The sequence below is a fragment of the Manis javanica genome, chromosome 5 (assembly GCF_040802235.1).
Source record: "Manis javanica isolate MJ-LG chromosome 5, MJ_LKY, whole genome shotgun sequence".
Classification (NCBI taxonomy): Eukaryota; Metazoa; Chordata; class Mammalia; order Pholidota; family Manidae; genus Manis; species Manis javanica.
In genome coordinates, this window is record NC_133160.1 from 24,246,603 (window position 1) to 24,263,666 (window position 17,064).

Below are 17,064 nucleotides of genomic sequence, written 5' to 3' on the forward strand. Positions count from 1 at the left end.
AAGACAATGTCATATGTCTGTACTCAACTTAGTTTAAATCATGCCAAACTGGCTCCTGCCAGTTCTAGCACAAAGGCTGACGCCATCATTATTTTGGGGAAGAAGATGCAAAGAGAGCAAAAGCACTTCAGTGGCCAGAGTAACATTCTTAGTAGAAAGGAGCATTGGAAATTGAAAGCCTGATTTTTTTAAGTGGCTGATTTAATTACTCATCCAACAAAAACACACTGAGGGAATTCTATGTACCAGGCACTGAATTAGCAATACTTACAATTTTAAAAATAAGGACACTAATAGCTTCCTAAATTCCAGAGGACAATGACCCAGTTTCTTTAACAAACTAATAGCAGGAAGAGGCCTGTTACATTTTGAAAAATGATTTAAAAGTCATAATTTACCAAGTGCAATGTATAGACCTTGGTTGTATTCTGACACATACAAATCAACTTCACACACACACACACACAGATAATCTATTAAGCATTAATACCTCCAGCACTGCTTTACACATGAAAGATATTTTTCTCAAACAGCAAAATAATGTGCACTTACTAAATCCAGACTATTATCAAGCAATCCATGGGACTTCCTGCTCAAGTCAAACAAAACCACTTAAAAGCAGTAGTCATCTGCTCCTCAGAAAAAACCTGCTTAAAGACTACTTTTTATTTTAGAGTTAGAAGAATCCTTAGAGCCATTATAAATTTTAAAACTGAGGATCAGAAACTGTGGCCCAAGACCACAGAGACCAGACATCAAGCTTAGGATCAGACCCGCAGTGTCCTGACTCCCCTACCCATTGCTCTTTTCCAGTGCCATTATACACCCTCTTAGAATATCCTACAGTTTAATAAAGACGCATTTTCTTGGATGGGAGAAAAGATATACTGTGCTACTACATTCTAACTGGCTGAAACAAAATTAACATATAAAGAAAAACATTAAGACCTCACTAAAAATGGACAGAGCAATTGGACAATCCACAAAAGAACTGTAAATGGATAATAAACACATGAGAGAGGGTGGGGTCCAGCCCAAGGAAGTAATTTAAAAATATATATAGGGCACAGATTTATACATGAAACTAAGTAACATTAACTTTATTCACAGGAGTAAAAAACTGAAGCAACAGTAGGAGCAATCAATTACATAAATTTGAACATAACATCTGCCTGAGAGAATATTACACCAGCATTGAAAACACATTTTTTAGCTTTTTTGCGGGGGAAAAGCTCATGATTAAATAGTAGAAATAAGTCACATAAAGACAAATAATGTACAATTTCACTTATATGTGGAATGTAAAAACAAAATAAAATACACAGATAAAGAAAACAAATTGGTGGTTATCAGAGGGGAGGAGGCTGGGATGGGTAAAGAGGTGAAGGGGGTCAATTATATGGTAACAGATGATAGCCAGACTTAATTGCAGAGATCACTTTGCAGCGTATGTGAATATCAATTATGTTGTACACCTGAAACTAATATAATGTTACATATTAATTTTACCTCAGTAAAAAAGATTTAACATTGAGAAAAAGATAAAAAACCTATCTATGTCTTCACATATGTAAAAACATCCATCTTAATATTTATGCATAGAAAAAAAATACTAGGTTAACCACATGAAATTGTTTTGTAGATCAAAAATGACTGAAAAGTGGCCATTGCTGGGGGGCTGTATTGAATACTATTTTTAAAATATTCAATTACATACTATAGTGATTTACTTTTAAAATCAGAACACACAAAAAAGGTTAATGTTTAAAAGGAAAAAGTTTACCAGTTGCTGTGTACGAAAGGGCTGAAAACCCCTGGCCTATAAATGTCTCAACAGGGTACAGAACAAGTTAAAAAGGGGCCTTCCTTTCAGTCTCCGCCTTAGTAACAGAGGCCCACAGAAAAGTAGGGCTGGAAAAGGACCCCTCTTAGATGGCCACTGACCCAAAGATCTGTGGCAGGAAAACAAAACCACTTAATCTGGGGCTTGAGGATGCTAACAGACTTAGGGTAGGACCAGCTATGTCACTGCGTCAACTATCAAGTCTCTACTGACCACAACAGCCCCACCACCAAATCTGTACCACAGGCAGAGAACACAAAACTAAGGCATAATGCAACCCCTGCTCCAAAAGCCTGCCATATCTCAAGTGCACTGGCTCTCAGCCCTTTCAGGTCAAGGGTCCCTTGGAAAATGAGATGAAAGCTGCGGCCAGCATTCTACACAGAATAGACGCTCTCCTATCAGAAAACTCCAGTTTAAGAACTCCCAATGTTCTAACACAAGCACACACCAAGCACTATGACTATAAAATATAAGAGTGTTCAGGCTTTAGGAACTAGGTGAGGCTTGAGTCATCTTAAAGGATGAATAAAATTTAGAAGTAGAGGACAGTGAGGAGTCATTAATGCAGACATTAAAAGCAGCCTCAAGATATTTAACCCAGGAAAAATTATCTTATTTTAATTTTAAAGGCAGGAAGCAAAACTGTGCAACACATATGTGTTTGTATTTGTTATTCACTGCAACAGACTGGAAACTTAATGTGTGCTAATAAGGGGCTAATCCAGGGAAATTATGTACTACTCAGCCATAAAAGACAATAAAGTGGCATCGATATCTGTATATAGAATACTCTCCAGAATATACAGTGTGATTAAACATATTGCTGTTGTATAAAAAGAAGGAAAAGAAGAAGGGGACTGTGGGGCATCATGATTGGTACACATGGTGTGGGGGATCACGGGGAAGACAGTGTAGCACAGAGAAGACAAATAGGGACTCTATGGCATCTTACCACACTGATGGGCAGTGACTGCAATGGGGTGTTGGGGGGGACTTGATAATAAGGGTGAATGTAATAACCACACTGTTTTTCTTGTGAAACCTTTATAAGTGTTTATCAATGATACCTTAATAGAAAAAAAAACTATTATGTTAGGGAAACAAAATAATAAATAAATAAATAAATAAACAAACAAACAAATAAATAAATAAAAATAATTAGAGGGAAAAGAGAACACACACACAAAATAATATGGATAGATAGATTTTTTTGCTTATACATACATACTCTCCCTCGAGGATACCCAGCTGGTTAACAACTGGTTGTTTCTGCGGTGGGAAACTGGGTGGTTGGTAGACAGGGGTTAAGAGGAAGACTTTTCACTGTTTTTATTTTATTTTGTTCTTTTTGAATTTTAAACAATTTTGAGATTTTGTTAGGCAAAAAGTAAAACCTATATATACAATGTCAATTTTTTAAAAATTATAGGAAAATACTGAAAGTACAGCTAAAATGAGTACCCTTGAGCAAGCTGTTTAACCTCTTGATACCTCAGTTTCTCCACCTATAAAATGGAGATGAGAGTCCCTACCTTCTGGTTACATATATAAAGGACTTTAGAAAGAGCCTGGCCCTGGTGAATGCTCAATAAAGCCATAATTAGGGGGAAAAATACAGCTGAAAGACAACAATGACCACCACTAACTTGTGACATTAAAGCAGATTATGGTTTTCTTCTTAATGTATTTCTATTAACAAAGACCTAAGTACTTATAATCAGAAGAAAGTAAGTTTCTTGTCTTTTGTTTTGCTTTAATTCAGGTAAAATAAAATCAAGGAGATACTTAAGAGTTAGGCAGAAATCTAAAGAGACACTTCCTTGAGCAGAGAAGTCACTCAATAAAAATGGTCTCATAGAAAAGGTGCAGACTCATGTGGTACAACGAGACAAGTGGGAGTGGGGCAGCTAGTGCCCAGTTAGGGGGCCACTGAGGCAGTAGTGAGCAAACTGAGAAGGGCCAGACCTGAAAGACTCCTCAGAAGACACACAGAACTTTGTGAATTTGCCCCAAAAGATGCTTCTCAGGCCTGGAACATTGGAAGAAAGGTGGAATCATGGCCCAAAATGGAGGGTGTGGAAAAAAGAGCCAACCTGAATCGACAACAACGTGGGGGAGGCCTGGCCACACACTCTCAGAGCACCACGAGCAAGGCTGGCAGGCTGTTCTACAGAGACACAAGGGTTGGCAGGGCCCCACAGCAAGCTGAGGAAAAAAGGAATTCTAGCATTTGCCTGGGAGTATGTGAATACCTCTTCTATCCTGTGCAGAACAGGAACTATGGAGGGGGCCAGGCTGGGGCAGAGGGAGGAGAGGAGGAGAAGCCAACATTCAGTGGGGGCCACCCCCCATGCTGAGCCCTGGGGAAAGTACAGAGGGGCCTGAATTTGGAGTGGAACAGAGGGAACAGAGGAATGGCTGGTGAAAAGCAACCGGCATCCCCACTCTGGCACAAGCTCTTCAAAATCATTCTGTGATCAGAGGTTTTTTTCTTTGATGACTAGCTCTCCAAAATAGGGAGACAACGGAATGTAATGAATCGAAACCACCTGCCAACTCTGTCACTGAAGAGTTATCCTCTCCACATCTCAACACAAGAGCTAAACAAAGGCTTGTTTTCTGTTGAGGGACAGGGAGCTCACAATGCTGACAAAACTCAGCCATTTCACAGGCAGCCAGCTCATTACTAGTGCTGTGCTCTTTTGCCTTCTCAAGGGAAATGTCTATTCCTACCTTGCAAAGCTTGTATCTGGTAGAGAATTCTGGTCAGCCTGATCCTTTGCTCATTGGAGATAAGAACAGGAGGGGCCAGACACCAGTGTTAAAGGCGACTGGGATTTTCCTTGGCCCTCAGTAAACACAAGATATGAGGAGCTTCACTTTCTGACATGAATCCCCCTGCAGCAGGCCTTCAGGGGCGCAGTATCTGCAGCTCATCCTGTTTGGTCTCGTACTGGAAGCCAAGACCTGGTTTTCTAAACACCAATGTGAAACACAATTCAACCACCTACACACTCTGAGAGAAGCCCTACGCAACTCTCAGCAAGTGCACTAGCTATGAATGAATAAGTTTGTTTACAAATCTCCGCTAACCATCCTGCCCTTACCACTTTCTACTGGGGAAAAGCACTTTATCTAGGATTAGAAAAAGGACAAGTAGCAAGCAAAACTGAAACTCTTCACAGAGTTCTTAATGAGATATCACTGTTATTAATTACACATAATTTACACTTGCTTAATTCTCTTCCAAATGCTCCTTTTAAAAAGACAGAACATGTGCACAGCAGAAAGAGTGTGGGCTAACAGGTCACAGATCTAGGTTCAAAACCAGGCTCTGTACTGCATAAGCTGTGCCCCACAGGCAGTTTCCTCACCTGTAAAACAAGGATGTGCCCTCCCTCAAGAGACCTACACTCGCCTCCAGGTCTGGCACAGAATCCGTACATGAGAGCTATTTTTACAGATGACTCTTACAGTAGCCCAAGAGGTGAGCCAGGTCCTACTACCCCACTTTATGGACATGGAACTAGACTATCAAGGGACTCATGCAGAGTCACAGGACTCAGAGCAGACTGGAGTCTTTTCGAACCCATCCTGACTGTCCATGACAGCTCCATGTCTGAGGTAAATCTGGAGCCAGATCAGCACATGTACAACTTACCCACACTTGAAAAGAGATCTCATCTTCCAATTAACTAAGTGAAATATACATTGGAAAGTACTTACAGAGAGAGGTAAATTTTGGGGAGAAATTGCTATTGAAAAACCTGGCTCCAATGAAGACTCAGATGATCTCATCCCCACATTAGTCATAAATCATGGGGCAAACAAGTGCTTTAAAGGCCTCAAACAAATGCGGATGTGGTGATGAAACTGAGGAACTAATAGAAAATGGGGGAAAGCAGCACAGATCTGAGGCTAACAACCCATGCCTACAACTAACCTGTGCCCACCACAACTCAGTAACTAATGCCTAATAAGCAAGACTCTCGGGCACCCCTGCTTCACTGTACAACTTCACATGGAGCCTCCCTCTAACAGTCTGTGAAACCGAGACGAACCCTCATAAGGAAGATGACAAGAGGAGCAAGTGAAACTAAGGCCAAGTCAAAGACCCAGCTATAAAATAAAGAAGTACAGAAGCTGACATGGCACCAGCTGGTAAAGGAAAAGTCTGGAGAATGAGCAGGGTACATGGGTCAAAGAGTATGGGCTCTTGATTTGAACAAAGTGAACATTCAGTCTCAATTCTGTTATAGATTACATAACCCTGGACTTCTCACTCAATTCTCTAAGTCCATTTCCTCATCTACAAAATGGGATTAATAAACATCCCTACTTCAGGGAGGTATAGTGAGAATTAAATGAAGAGATACTTAAGAAATACTTAGATGACCTTGGCACACAAATGTTCAATTAAATAACTGTTACTCTTATTACTAGGAGAAGCTGAGGTTCTAATTATCCCACAAACAAGGTAAGAATTTAAGGAGCAGCCGGGTATGTATCTTCTTTTGTTTCTTGATCTCACCTTCTATCTATGGTAAATCCAGTTTTGAATACCCTGACACATTCCCTAACACGTGAAGACAGTCAGGGGCAGTCAGGAGAACTCTCAAAAGCTAAGACAGGAAGTCTTTAGAGGAAGTAGAAACTGATAACACCTTAATGAAAAAGAATTATCAAGAGGCTAAAGTTCATACCCTTTGATCTAGTAATTCTATTTCTAGGTGTCACTGAGGAAATAAACAGTGTTAATAAAACGTCAAAGGATGCTCAAACAGCCATCATTCACAATGGAAAAATTAGAAACCTCAATGTCCAAACAAGTGGGATGATATTCAACAACTCCAGTATATCCACAGAAAAATACAGTATAGAGCCATTAAAAATAAGTATTTCCAAGATAGTGACTGACACTAGGGAATATCCACAATATAATGTTAAGTGGAAAAAGCTGGAATATGATACAAATAGAAGTATGTATGTGCATCGAAAAGTGAAAGAAAACATTAAACAGTGGCTTTCTCTGAATAATCAAACTACTGGAATTTTATTTTCATCTTTCTGGTTTTCTAAATGTTACATAATTACTAAATGCAGAAACAGAACATGTTTTTTTTCTTCTTTTAAATCATCACCTCACTGCCAATTCTTATTAATAACAGTAGTTTGATAAAATTGCAGCTGAAATAGATTTATTCTGAAGACTCTGGTACTGTGTTACTTGGGAAGAAGAAATGCCACTGATAAACTAATATAGAACTAGAACAATTACAATTATTGTCCTCAAAACATTTCATATCTGGATGCACAAGAGTGCAGAGGGAGCAGCTGGAGTTAAGCTGCAGGCCTCAGAATAGAGTCTCTGCAACAGGAGATGGTGGACACACAGGCCAGAAGCATGTCATTTTTAAGCACAGTTCCTCTCAGAAGTGGAAGTGGGGAGAAGCTGAGAGGAAGAAATAGGGTAGCCCTAATAGAACCTGAACATGAAGCTTTTGCAGTCAGACAGGGACCTGCACATTCCTGAAGGACCTGCAGGCTTTCCTGGAAAAGTGGTAGTGGATTTCTCTTACCTGAGCACAACTGTTCGATCTTTGTCAGATTCAACTGCAGAGACTCATTGATCCAGGCCAGCATGTCATGTCGACTTAGGTTATCACTGGTGACTGATGTTGAGTATACGTTCACTGCCATCTTCTACAGCATGTGAGGAAAAGAGATGGGCTCGCATTATTAGGCATGCAAGGGAGAGCAAGCATTTCCTGGAGAGTCACCCAAAGCAGACCTGGGGGAACACTTAATTTTTAACCCTTGCCTTCTTCCCCAAGAGGCCAAATCAGGGATACTAGGATTCCAGTCATGAGTCTGGATTTCCACACATAAACATGACCTGAAATGAACTGCCCAACACCAACAAGCCTAAAATTTAGGATTCATTTTAATGCAATTGGTATCAAATTTTAAGCTACAAGAGGCACAAAATAAAGGGATGATTAAGTGCTTTATGAAGGGAGGCTGATGAACAAACAAGAATATCCTCCGTTTAGAAAGTGTTAGTCCATTAACATAACAAAATATTTACATCAGCTTTCTTCAGATGATAGGCTTTTTATTAATTCCTCTTTATAGTTTTCACTATTTTTCAGATTTTCTTTAAGGACTGTATCTACTTTTATAATAAAAGAGTAAATAAACTTTTTAATAACCTATGTACTACAAAGGTGGTGGTACATTATTTTAGTCAAGAGTCCTTGGTATTAATTGTCTGCTGAACCACGTGGGACAGGGGAACATCTAAGGGCCTACTAAGTACCAGGAGTTTCACAAACACTTATCATTTAACCCTGACAACTCTCTGCAAGTTCACTTTATTCTCCTCATTTTACAGATGATGAAAGAGAAGCTCAACATAGAAACCGTGGAAATTGGTAGCCAAGAATGTCCAGACCCATCATCCAAATTCTTCCGCAGGAAATGCTGTCCCTCACCCTTCTGCCAAGCTTTAAAATTCGAAACACACACACACACAAGAACACATTAACTTAAAATGCTATTAAATGTGGACACCACTGTCATTCTCATTCAGTCAACCAATGTTTACCAAGCACTGTTCTAGGCACTGGGAAACAGATAAGCAGGAGAGACAAGTACACAGGGAGTTCACATTCATATTCTAGTAGTAGTAGTCTGCCACTGACCAAATACACAAATGTCGTGTCACATGGACCATTCAGACAATGGTCAGGGAAAGCCTCTCTGAGTGGACACCTGAGCTTAAGAATCAGAAGGAAGGAGTCCCATGGAGATCTGGAAGAAGGAAGGGTAGCTACAATCCAGTGAGCAAAAGGGAGAGCAGGACACAAGTGAAGCAGCTAAATCGTATGAGGACTCTGCAGGCCATGGAAAAGAGTTTCAATTTTATTCTCTAACTGTTAAGGAATCCGTTGTAGGATTTAAATGGGGTAAAATCACACTCTCATTTATGTTTGAAAAAGATCACCTTGACTGCTGGTAAAGCACAGACAATGGGAAAGGAAGACTCAAGCAGTATGTCATAAGGACAGGCTAATCCAGATCCAAAGGAAATCCCGAGCAATTACCATGAGTACACACAACTATAAAACACTGGATTTCATAATGATCTTTGACAGTTATAATCTTCCTCATTTCTTGAGATATCAATATTACAATAGGGGTGGGAGGGAAACTCAGAATAAGTCTGGAAATACTGTAAGACCCCATGCACTCTGGTGTCACTTCATTCCCTCCAGGTGATTGGGTGCCAAGTGGTATTTCCACACCATCTCCTGCTCTATGATGTTGTAAGATTCCTAAGCCACATAACTACAGAACGTGAGAGCTGCAAGAGATCAAGATCTACCCATCCAATCCCTGTTTTATGAGCAGGAAGACTAGGGTCTGGAAAAGTAAATTACTTCTCAGGTCTGTGCCCTCACATCCCATATTCACCACAGCCCTTCACACAGTGCCTTGCACACAGTGAGCACTCAGTAAGTGCTATGTTTTCAGACTGACAGGACAGTGTCAGAGAGAAAAATGTATTATATAAACTTTTCTCAGAAAGCAAGCCGTCAAAACTCTTACATCCATAAACTCAGATGATAAAACTGTTATATAAGAAGCCAACACAATTTAGTTCTTGACTCTAGGAAATTAATCCCTTTGTTCCCACAGCACTTCATTCTAACTTCTATGATAGGCATTATCACAATGGATTGTTGTTATGTCTTCATTTCTGGATCATTCCCAGGCTAGATTTGGCCAGGAGGCAATTTGCTCTATGCAAAGAGCTGAGGATTTCAAGCCAGGAGGAGGACCAAGGTTTGAACAGCAGGATATAAAAGAACACTCTTTTAGTTGTATGACCTTGGGCAAGTTAACCTCAATACACCTCAGTTATCTTATGAGTCAATGCCACCTGTCTGAAAATTAAAAGGTGAGGTTAAAATGAGGTAAGGTAAAATAAAATACCTGGCATGGTATCTAACACATACAGGTATTAAACTAACAAGGTCCAGGTAGGGAGGGACCTTGTCTCATCCTATCTCCTGTACCAAAAACAGTGCTAAGACCTGCATCTCTCACGCAGATCCATTTAACAGCCTTCAAGTTAGTCTCACTGGCTCAGTTTGTTCTTATACAGCAGCCAGACTGAATTTTCTGAATCACAAAACAGATCAGTGTCTCCCATTTAAAATCCCTGAATAAATAAATAAATGAAATGCATACTGTGCAAAATCCTATTATCAGGTACCAAGGAAAGACATATCCAAAAAAACAGACCCCAGCTGAACACTTATAATCTATTTTGGCAACAATCATGCATACATTGGGTTTTGTATGTGTCATGCTACCATAAATGTAAGCATCTGGTTAAGCCACGTGTGTGTCTCCTGACTGCACCCTAGCTCAGAAAATGTCAACAGCCTTTCATCATCATATAATTTAAAACTCTTTCATTAGCAGTACATTAATACCTGGTCCCATGTGCTCTAAACACTCCACAGTCACTGAATACATGAGGTTAGGCACCCTGTGGATGTGCAACAAATATCCACTGACTCAACCAATTAATTGGTCTTCCAGGCAGTCAAAACAGAATCTAGTTCTCAGAGCTAGCTCTACAGCCAGTTACAGCTCACTCTTCCTTTATACGGATTTCACTGCTTGGACTCAATGGAAGACCCCCATAACGACCATGCAAACCTCACCCTTAAAAGGTCCTCGGATCCTTGATCCCGGTTTCTTCTGCCTTGAAAAAGCTCTCTCTTGCCTCTCCAGGTATTTCTCCTCCTTCAGACTTTCTTCTACCAGGTTCCCAAACCCTTTCTTATTCAATGATGGCTGAATATTACTCTCGTATTACACCATATTACTTTCAAGGCACCATATTGAGCCTTAAGGAAAGAGAGGATAGGAGATGCCACCAGAAAAAGCAATGCAACCTTGCGTAAACTCACCTTTCTGGATCACAAATGGCTCATCTCATCAACAGACAGTGAATAGTATCTTCTGTGTAAGGTAGTGGTGAGGATTAAATGAGGATCTACGTGAAAATACTTCAGTGAAAAACACATCATGTCCTCAGCTTCCCTATGTGCCAGAAACTGTGCTAGGCACTTTGACACACCATGACAAAGGGGCACAATGGAAAGAAAAATGCTCTCTGGATCTGGACCTCAGAGAGGCAGAGTAATACAGAGGTTAAGAGCCTGGACTCAGGAGTCACATATGTAGGTACTGCCACTTGCTGGAGAGCATAAAGCAAATCACTTCCCTCTCAGTCTGTCCCTTCATTCATAAAATGAAGATAGTATCTCTTAGAGACACTGTGGTATTAAGTAATATAATGCCACATCAACCATTTAACACAATGCCTGGCATATAGCAAATGCCCAATCAGCAAACAACTGCTGATTACTACTCTTTGAGACTTTCCATCACAGAGATGGATATGGGCCTGGTGTACCTTCCTCAGGATCCTCAACACCAAAATAGGACAGAGCAAAGCACCCCACGGCAGCTGCAAAGCAGGGACTGGGAAAGCCTTGTTCCTATCACACCCTGTTATAGTCTTCCCAGTAATTATGTGGAATTATCTTGTTTATGTATTCACTTTCTTATTTCCTATTCGTATTCCCACCACAATACAGACTTCTAGAAAGCAGGCCTCCTGCTACCAGGTTACTGCCAGGGCTTAACACAGTGCCTAGAACTTGGTAAACGCTCCACAAGTACCCGACGAAGAAAGGACGGACCCCAACGAGCTGGCGTACATTCTGTGCACACCGCAGCAAGAGCTTTCTGTATCTAGTAGTATCATCTTCCTCCTTTAAAGAACTGGGGCTCAGAGAGGTTAAAGCACCTGCCCAAGGTCGCACAGCAAGGAATCAAACCCAGGTCCGAATCCAAATTCCGAACTCTTAACCATCGGGCGACACCGCCTCCTACAGCGGGGGCCCCCAAAACTCCCAGTGGGACCCACTTCAACCACACACACACCCTGCCCGTACCGGACCCCGCCCGGAAGGTTCCGTCACTTCTGTACGGGTTCCACACCCAGAAGCCCCCACGCTGCCGACAGGCAGCCCCCACTTCCGGCCCGAGGCCCCGCCCCCGGCAGAGCGGAGCGCGCGCCCCCAGCCCGCGCGCGCAGGGTCAGGGCCCCTCCCTTCCCCCCACCCGGCCCGAACCGTATAGCCTTGGGGAGTGGCCCAGGCATTGCCCGAAGGGCCCGCAAGCGCCTGCCCGGCCCGAGGCCCAGTGGGCCGCCCCCCGGCCGCCGCCTAGTATTCGCTAGCCGACTCACCGGCTCTCGGCGGGACGGCGTCCACTGCCCGCGCCTGGCTCCGGTTCCGTCTTCGTCTCGTTCAAACCGCTTGACCCCGCCCGCCCGGTCGCACGATGACCTCACACGCACTCCCTCGTTACGTGCTGACGTAAAGGCTCGTCATCGCCCGCTGGCTCCTATTATAGAGAGGGACTCAGCCCCCGCGCCAGGGACGGAGTCCGGCCTTTGATTGACAGCAGATGTCCAAGGGGCGGGACACCGACTGCTGGAGCGATGCGACCACGTGGCATGTCGCGGCCAATGAGATTTCGCCTTAGGCAGGATATGTCTCCACCTAGAAGGCGGGTTCCAGTTACAAATTCTCCACCCAGTAGCCGAAGAACTGGTTTTACAATGAATTTCTACAAAAATGGTTATTGGGTAATAACGATACTTGAGAGGCGCTGAGGAAAGACTTAAAAGTAACCTTAGAAACATTCTGCGACCACCCTATAATGATCCTGTAATTTCATCATCCGTTTATTTTCTTCCTAGCACAGGTCATCTTGTTTATGTCTTTATTGCCTGCCTTTCCTTAAGGTCTACAGAAGCAAGGATCTTCTTAGTCCTGTTCTGCTGTGTACATAGGTTCTTACAAGCAACTTGCTGAAAGAATGAATTGCACCCACTTTACAGAAGAAGAAACTTGTCCAGCATCACAGTGACTGATTCAGGTTTTGAGGTGGTTTCCTTGTCTAGATATCATCTGCCCATGTGTTCAACAAATATTTATTTCCCCTGATCAGTCAGGCCCTAGGGACTCGAACAGTTAGCAAAAACCAGACACAACCTCTGCTTTCTTAAAGTTTTTAGTCTGGCAGGGGAGGCAGAGGACATAAGTAATGAACGAATCACGGTTTAATTACCAGCCATAGTGCTGGGCAGGAGTGGTATGTGGCAGGGGTGATGGCACCTGCATCACAGAGTCAAGTCCTGGAGACCCATTCTGGGCCAGGGCTCACCCAGTTAGTTGCTGAAGTCCAGGGATGTGTTTAGGGAAGAATAGGGTGGGGAGCTGACGCAGGGTCTGTTTGTCAACTGGTCTGGAGGCATGTCAATATTTTAAGTACCAGTACTGCTGGTTTTCTCCTTATTATGTAGCACAGAACATCTTTTGGAGACAGACCTCACCTGAGCAGTGTGGGAAGACCACTCTTCCCTGAGATGATACTTGCCCTAAAGATGAGATGTTAACACAGCAAAAGGGTTGGAGTAAGAAAGGGCAAAAAGCCCTGTAAACTAAATGATTATTGCAACAGTAGTGATACTGGCATTATAGTGAATTGGTAGGAAGCATGGATAATCAAGTAAAGATATTCACAAGTGCTTTGGGGCAACAAGTGCTATAAAATGTGTTATCCCTATTTTATACACAGAATGTTAAGTTTCCAACAAGCAAGTGAATTTCATTAAGTAGCAAAGGTCTGGGCTAAAATCCTGACTGTTAGGAGTTAGAATTAAATAAGATGCATGTAAATTTTTAGACTACTCATGCTCGATAAATGTTAGTGATTTTGATTAATGTCAATATTCAATTAACATCTGGTAATTGTTGTAGCATTACGTAAAGGCCATTTTGGTTTGGGGTAGAGGGAGTGGACGTTATAGTGTTGGGCGGTGACATCAGTGGAGAAAGCCAAGTCAAGAAGAGCCTCAACTGCCAGACTAGATAGAGTTTGGACCTGGTTCTGTAGACACAGGACATCACAAGTTTCTGAGCAAGGGCTCCCAAGACAAAATTCATCTACCCTCCCAGAAACAGAATGCAGAGATGAGAGGGACACGTGATCTACTCAGAGTCCACTCTCCTTCCTCAGGAGGGAGCTAGCCAGTTTTCTGAGTCAGATAAAGCCTTGAATGCAAAAGGCCAGAGCATAAAAAGAAAAGAAAACTTCTATCCAGGAGAAATAGCTTTGGAGACTTTAATGTGCATCTTTAAGCAACTGTTCTAATATGTGAAGTAATCTCATTATCACAGGTAGAAATTATTAGTCTCCTCTCAAAAAAAAAACAGAACATAAAATTATAACTTCAAGGCCTGAGTTTTTCAAATGTATGACAGGTTTATATTGAACTAAAATATGTTGTTGGGAGGTCCAGCTGCCTTGAGGACTTCACAAGCTCATGGGAGTGATGACTACAAAAGTAAGACATTATGATAGACTGCTTTGTGCTGAGATAGATTCTCCTATCCATTCACAGGGAAAGAGGAGCCAGATTATAGCTTCTAATCCTGCCTAGAATGAGGGCAAAAAGTCTTCCTGCAAGAGGTGAGAACTGGAGGACCAGTCTGGCAAGGAGGGAGAAGGCTGCTCCAGGCAGAGAACAGCACATACAGAGACTCAGAGTAAACAATCACCAACTCCAGTAATGCCAACCTGTTTTCCTTCTGTAATGCTGAGACCTTAGGGTTGAACCAAAGCTCGGGTAGTTTATAAGGCCTGAAGCACCAGCATTTATGCACTGCTGTTTATAAATTTCATAATTAGAAGTTTTAAAAGTCAAAAATAACCAAGTGCAATGTGTGGCTCTGGAAAGGATTCTAGGCCAGAAAAAAATATGTATTTTTCTTCTTCTGTATAGACATTATTGGAGCAATTGGCAAAATCTAAATAAGGTCTGTAGACTACATAAAGAAGTGAAGGGATGGTTACTTCTTGATTGTGATAAACGCACTGAAGTTATTTAAGAGAATGTTCTGGTTTGGGAAAAATACACATTAAAGGACTTTAAGGGAAGAGAGACATCATGTCTGTAACTCACTCTCAAATGGTCCAGAAAAAAGTAATATTAAGATAGAGAAAAGATGACAAAATAAAAAGGGCAAAATGGTTACATTTGGTGGGTTTGCGTGAGGGTATTTAGGAGCTCTTTGTACTCTGCTTGCAGCTTTTCTCTAAGTCTGAAATTATTTAAAAATTTTTTTAAATGTAAGAAACCAATAAAGTTAAACAGAAAGAAGGAATGAAAGAAAACAGGAAGGGAGGGAGGAAGGGAAGGTAGGCTGGAAGAATGTAAGGAAAGGACGGTAGGCAAATTGTACCCCAGACTGCAAACAGCAGCAGGTAATTTCAAACTCCATCAAAACATACACACACACACACACACACACACACACACACATACACACACACACACACACACAAATTGATGCAGGCGAGATCAAGGAGAAACACTACTTTCGCTTCACAGAACAGATTCCAACTCACAACTCCTTTGCCACTGGATATGTAGCCTTAGGTGTATTATTGGACTTCTAAGAGTCTCAGTCCCCTTATAATCATGGCATAATGGACTGAGGCAGAGGCAGAGAGACTACGAAACACACGTAAGGTCACAAGTTAGCTGGAGATAAAGCTAATATGAGCACCCAGACTGGCTGCAGAAGAATCAAGGACCAAGCACAGGCCGGGAACAGAGGATCACTCGGAAAGCAGTGGCTGGAAAACCAGAAACTGAAGTAGGGTGGGAGACTGGTGCTGAGCCCTGTACCAAACAGCTATGGAACTGTCCAGAAGGTGGTCCCTGTTTCCCCAGGCAAGATCCTTTCCACAAGCCTCTGGGGTACCAGATGCTAAAGGTACTCATATCCACTCTCCCTAACCAGGATCAGGGGGACCCCAACATGATGCAGAGGGGCAGTGACAGACACAAACACCAGATATGCTGCCATTGCTACAGTTAGTATCAATCAGCCCAGCTCCTATACAATACCAGGGTGTTTTTAACCCAACTTTCCTTTTTAAGACTATTACTAATACAGTAACACTGCATGTTACCATCACTGCTGGCACCCAGTTATTAACACTGTATTGACCAATAGCTTTCCTTGTCACAATACCATTCAATACATGAGGGTTTACGGCATGCCAGGCACCAGGTAAAGAACGTTACCCAGATCTAGTCCTTCAACGCCCATAGCAGCCCACAGTAGGTAGGACTTATGATCCCCAAGAAAACTCCAAGAGTCACCTGCCCAAAGTGAGCCAGTAACACGCTAGACCCCAGATTTAGCCCAGGGCCAATGAGGACCCAGCATCAGAAACGGCCTGCAAGGGATGCAAAGTTCAGCCTCCAGCCCTTTCCCCCTTATCAGGCTTGTCGCATTCTCCCCTTGTCTACGAACCTGGGAACACTCACATCTGAACCAGCCCCCAACTTGAATAAACTGCCTGCACAGCCCCTCCATGGCCACCCCCAAACCTTACCCCACAAGTTGGCAAAGATGCCCAAGGGCCCCTCACCTGGAAGGTTAGTCCATCTCTTCTCTTAGGGTTTTGAGACTGGGGCTGTTTATTTTGCTTCATCCTGTCCTGGTATTTGGTGCAGCACTGTACACAAGATGGCTTAATAGGACCGCCAAGGCCCCTGGGGTCTCAACACCTGAGAGAGGAGTGCCAACCCGACTTGCTAATTGCCAATTCTCACCATGGCAACTTGCACTTGGGCTGTTCTAGCCCAGCAGCACTTCAGAACATAGGTCCTCATTCTCCACTGCAACTCTGAGTTGGACCCTTTAGGAACTTGACCTTAAGGTGCACAACTATAATCATAGAGGTGGCCACAGTTACAACCTATCTTACATATGAAGAAAGAGGCTCACACAGGTGCTGAGTCTGACTGATGATTCACTATATGTACATCCCTTTCACATACCTTTCTCCCTCTGCATGCACCAGCTATTAACCTCAAGTGTAAGTGATAAACAATCTTACATTGGTTTCAAGTATACAACACAAGTTCAACAGTTACCCATATTATTAAATCCTCACCCTAACTAGTGCAGTTACTGTCAACATGGGAAGATGCTACAGAATCATTGGCTATCTTCTCCATGCTGTACTAGCATCCCTGGGACCAG

The 17,064-nt window shown here is 42.4% G+C and overlaps 1 protein-coding gene across 4 annotated transcripts in view; it reads right to left on the reverse strand.

The window, feature by feature from the left end:
• MAPRE1 (microtubule associated protein RP/EB family member 1) overlaps nt 1–12,339 on the reverse strand; it is a 55,568-nt gene extending 43,229 nt beyond the window's left edge. For 3 of the 4 annotated variants that reach the window (XM_073236730.1, XM_073236732.1, XM_073236733.1), the window contains exons 1-2: nt 12,183–12,339; nt 7,426–7,549 (exon numbers count right to left, since the gene is read on the reverse strand). In XM_073236730.1, coding sequence (XP_073092831.1) covers nt 7,426–7,546 — 121 coding nt within the window. In that variant the 5' untranslated portion in view covers nt 7,547–7,549; nt 12,183–12,339. Of the gene's footprint in view, nt 1–7,425; nt 7,550–10,833; nt 10,859–12,182 lie in introns of those variants that run through there. The other variant, XM_073236734.1, reaches the window with a different exon arrangement.
• Nucleotides 12,340–17,064: the final 4,725 nt, after the last annotated feature.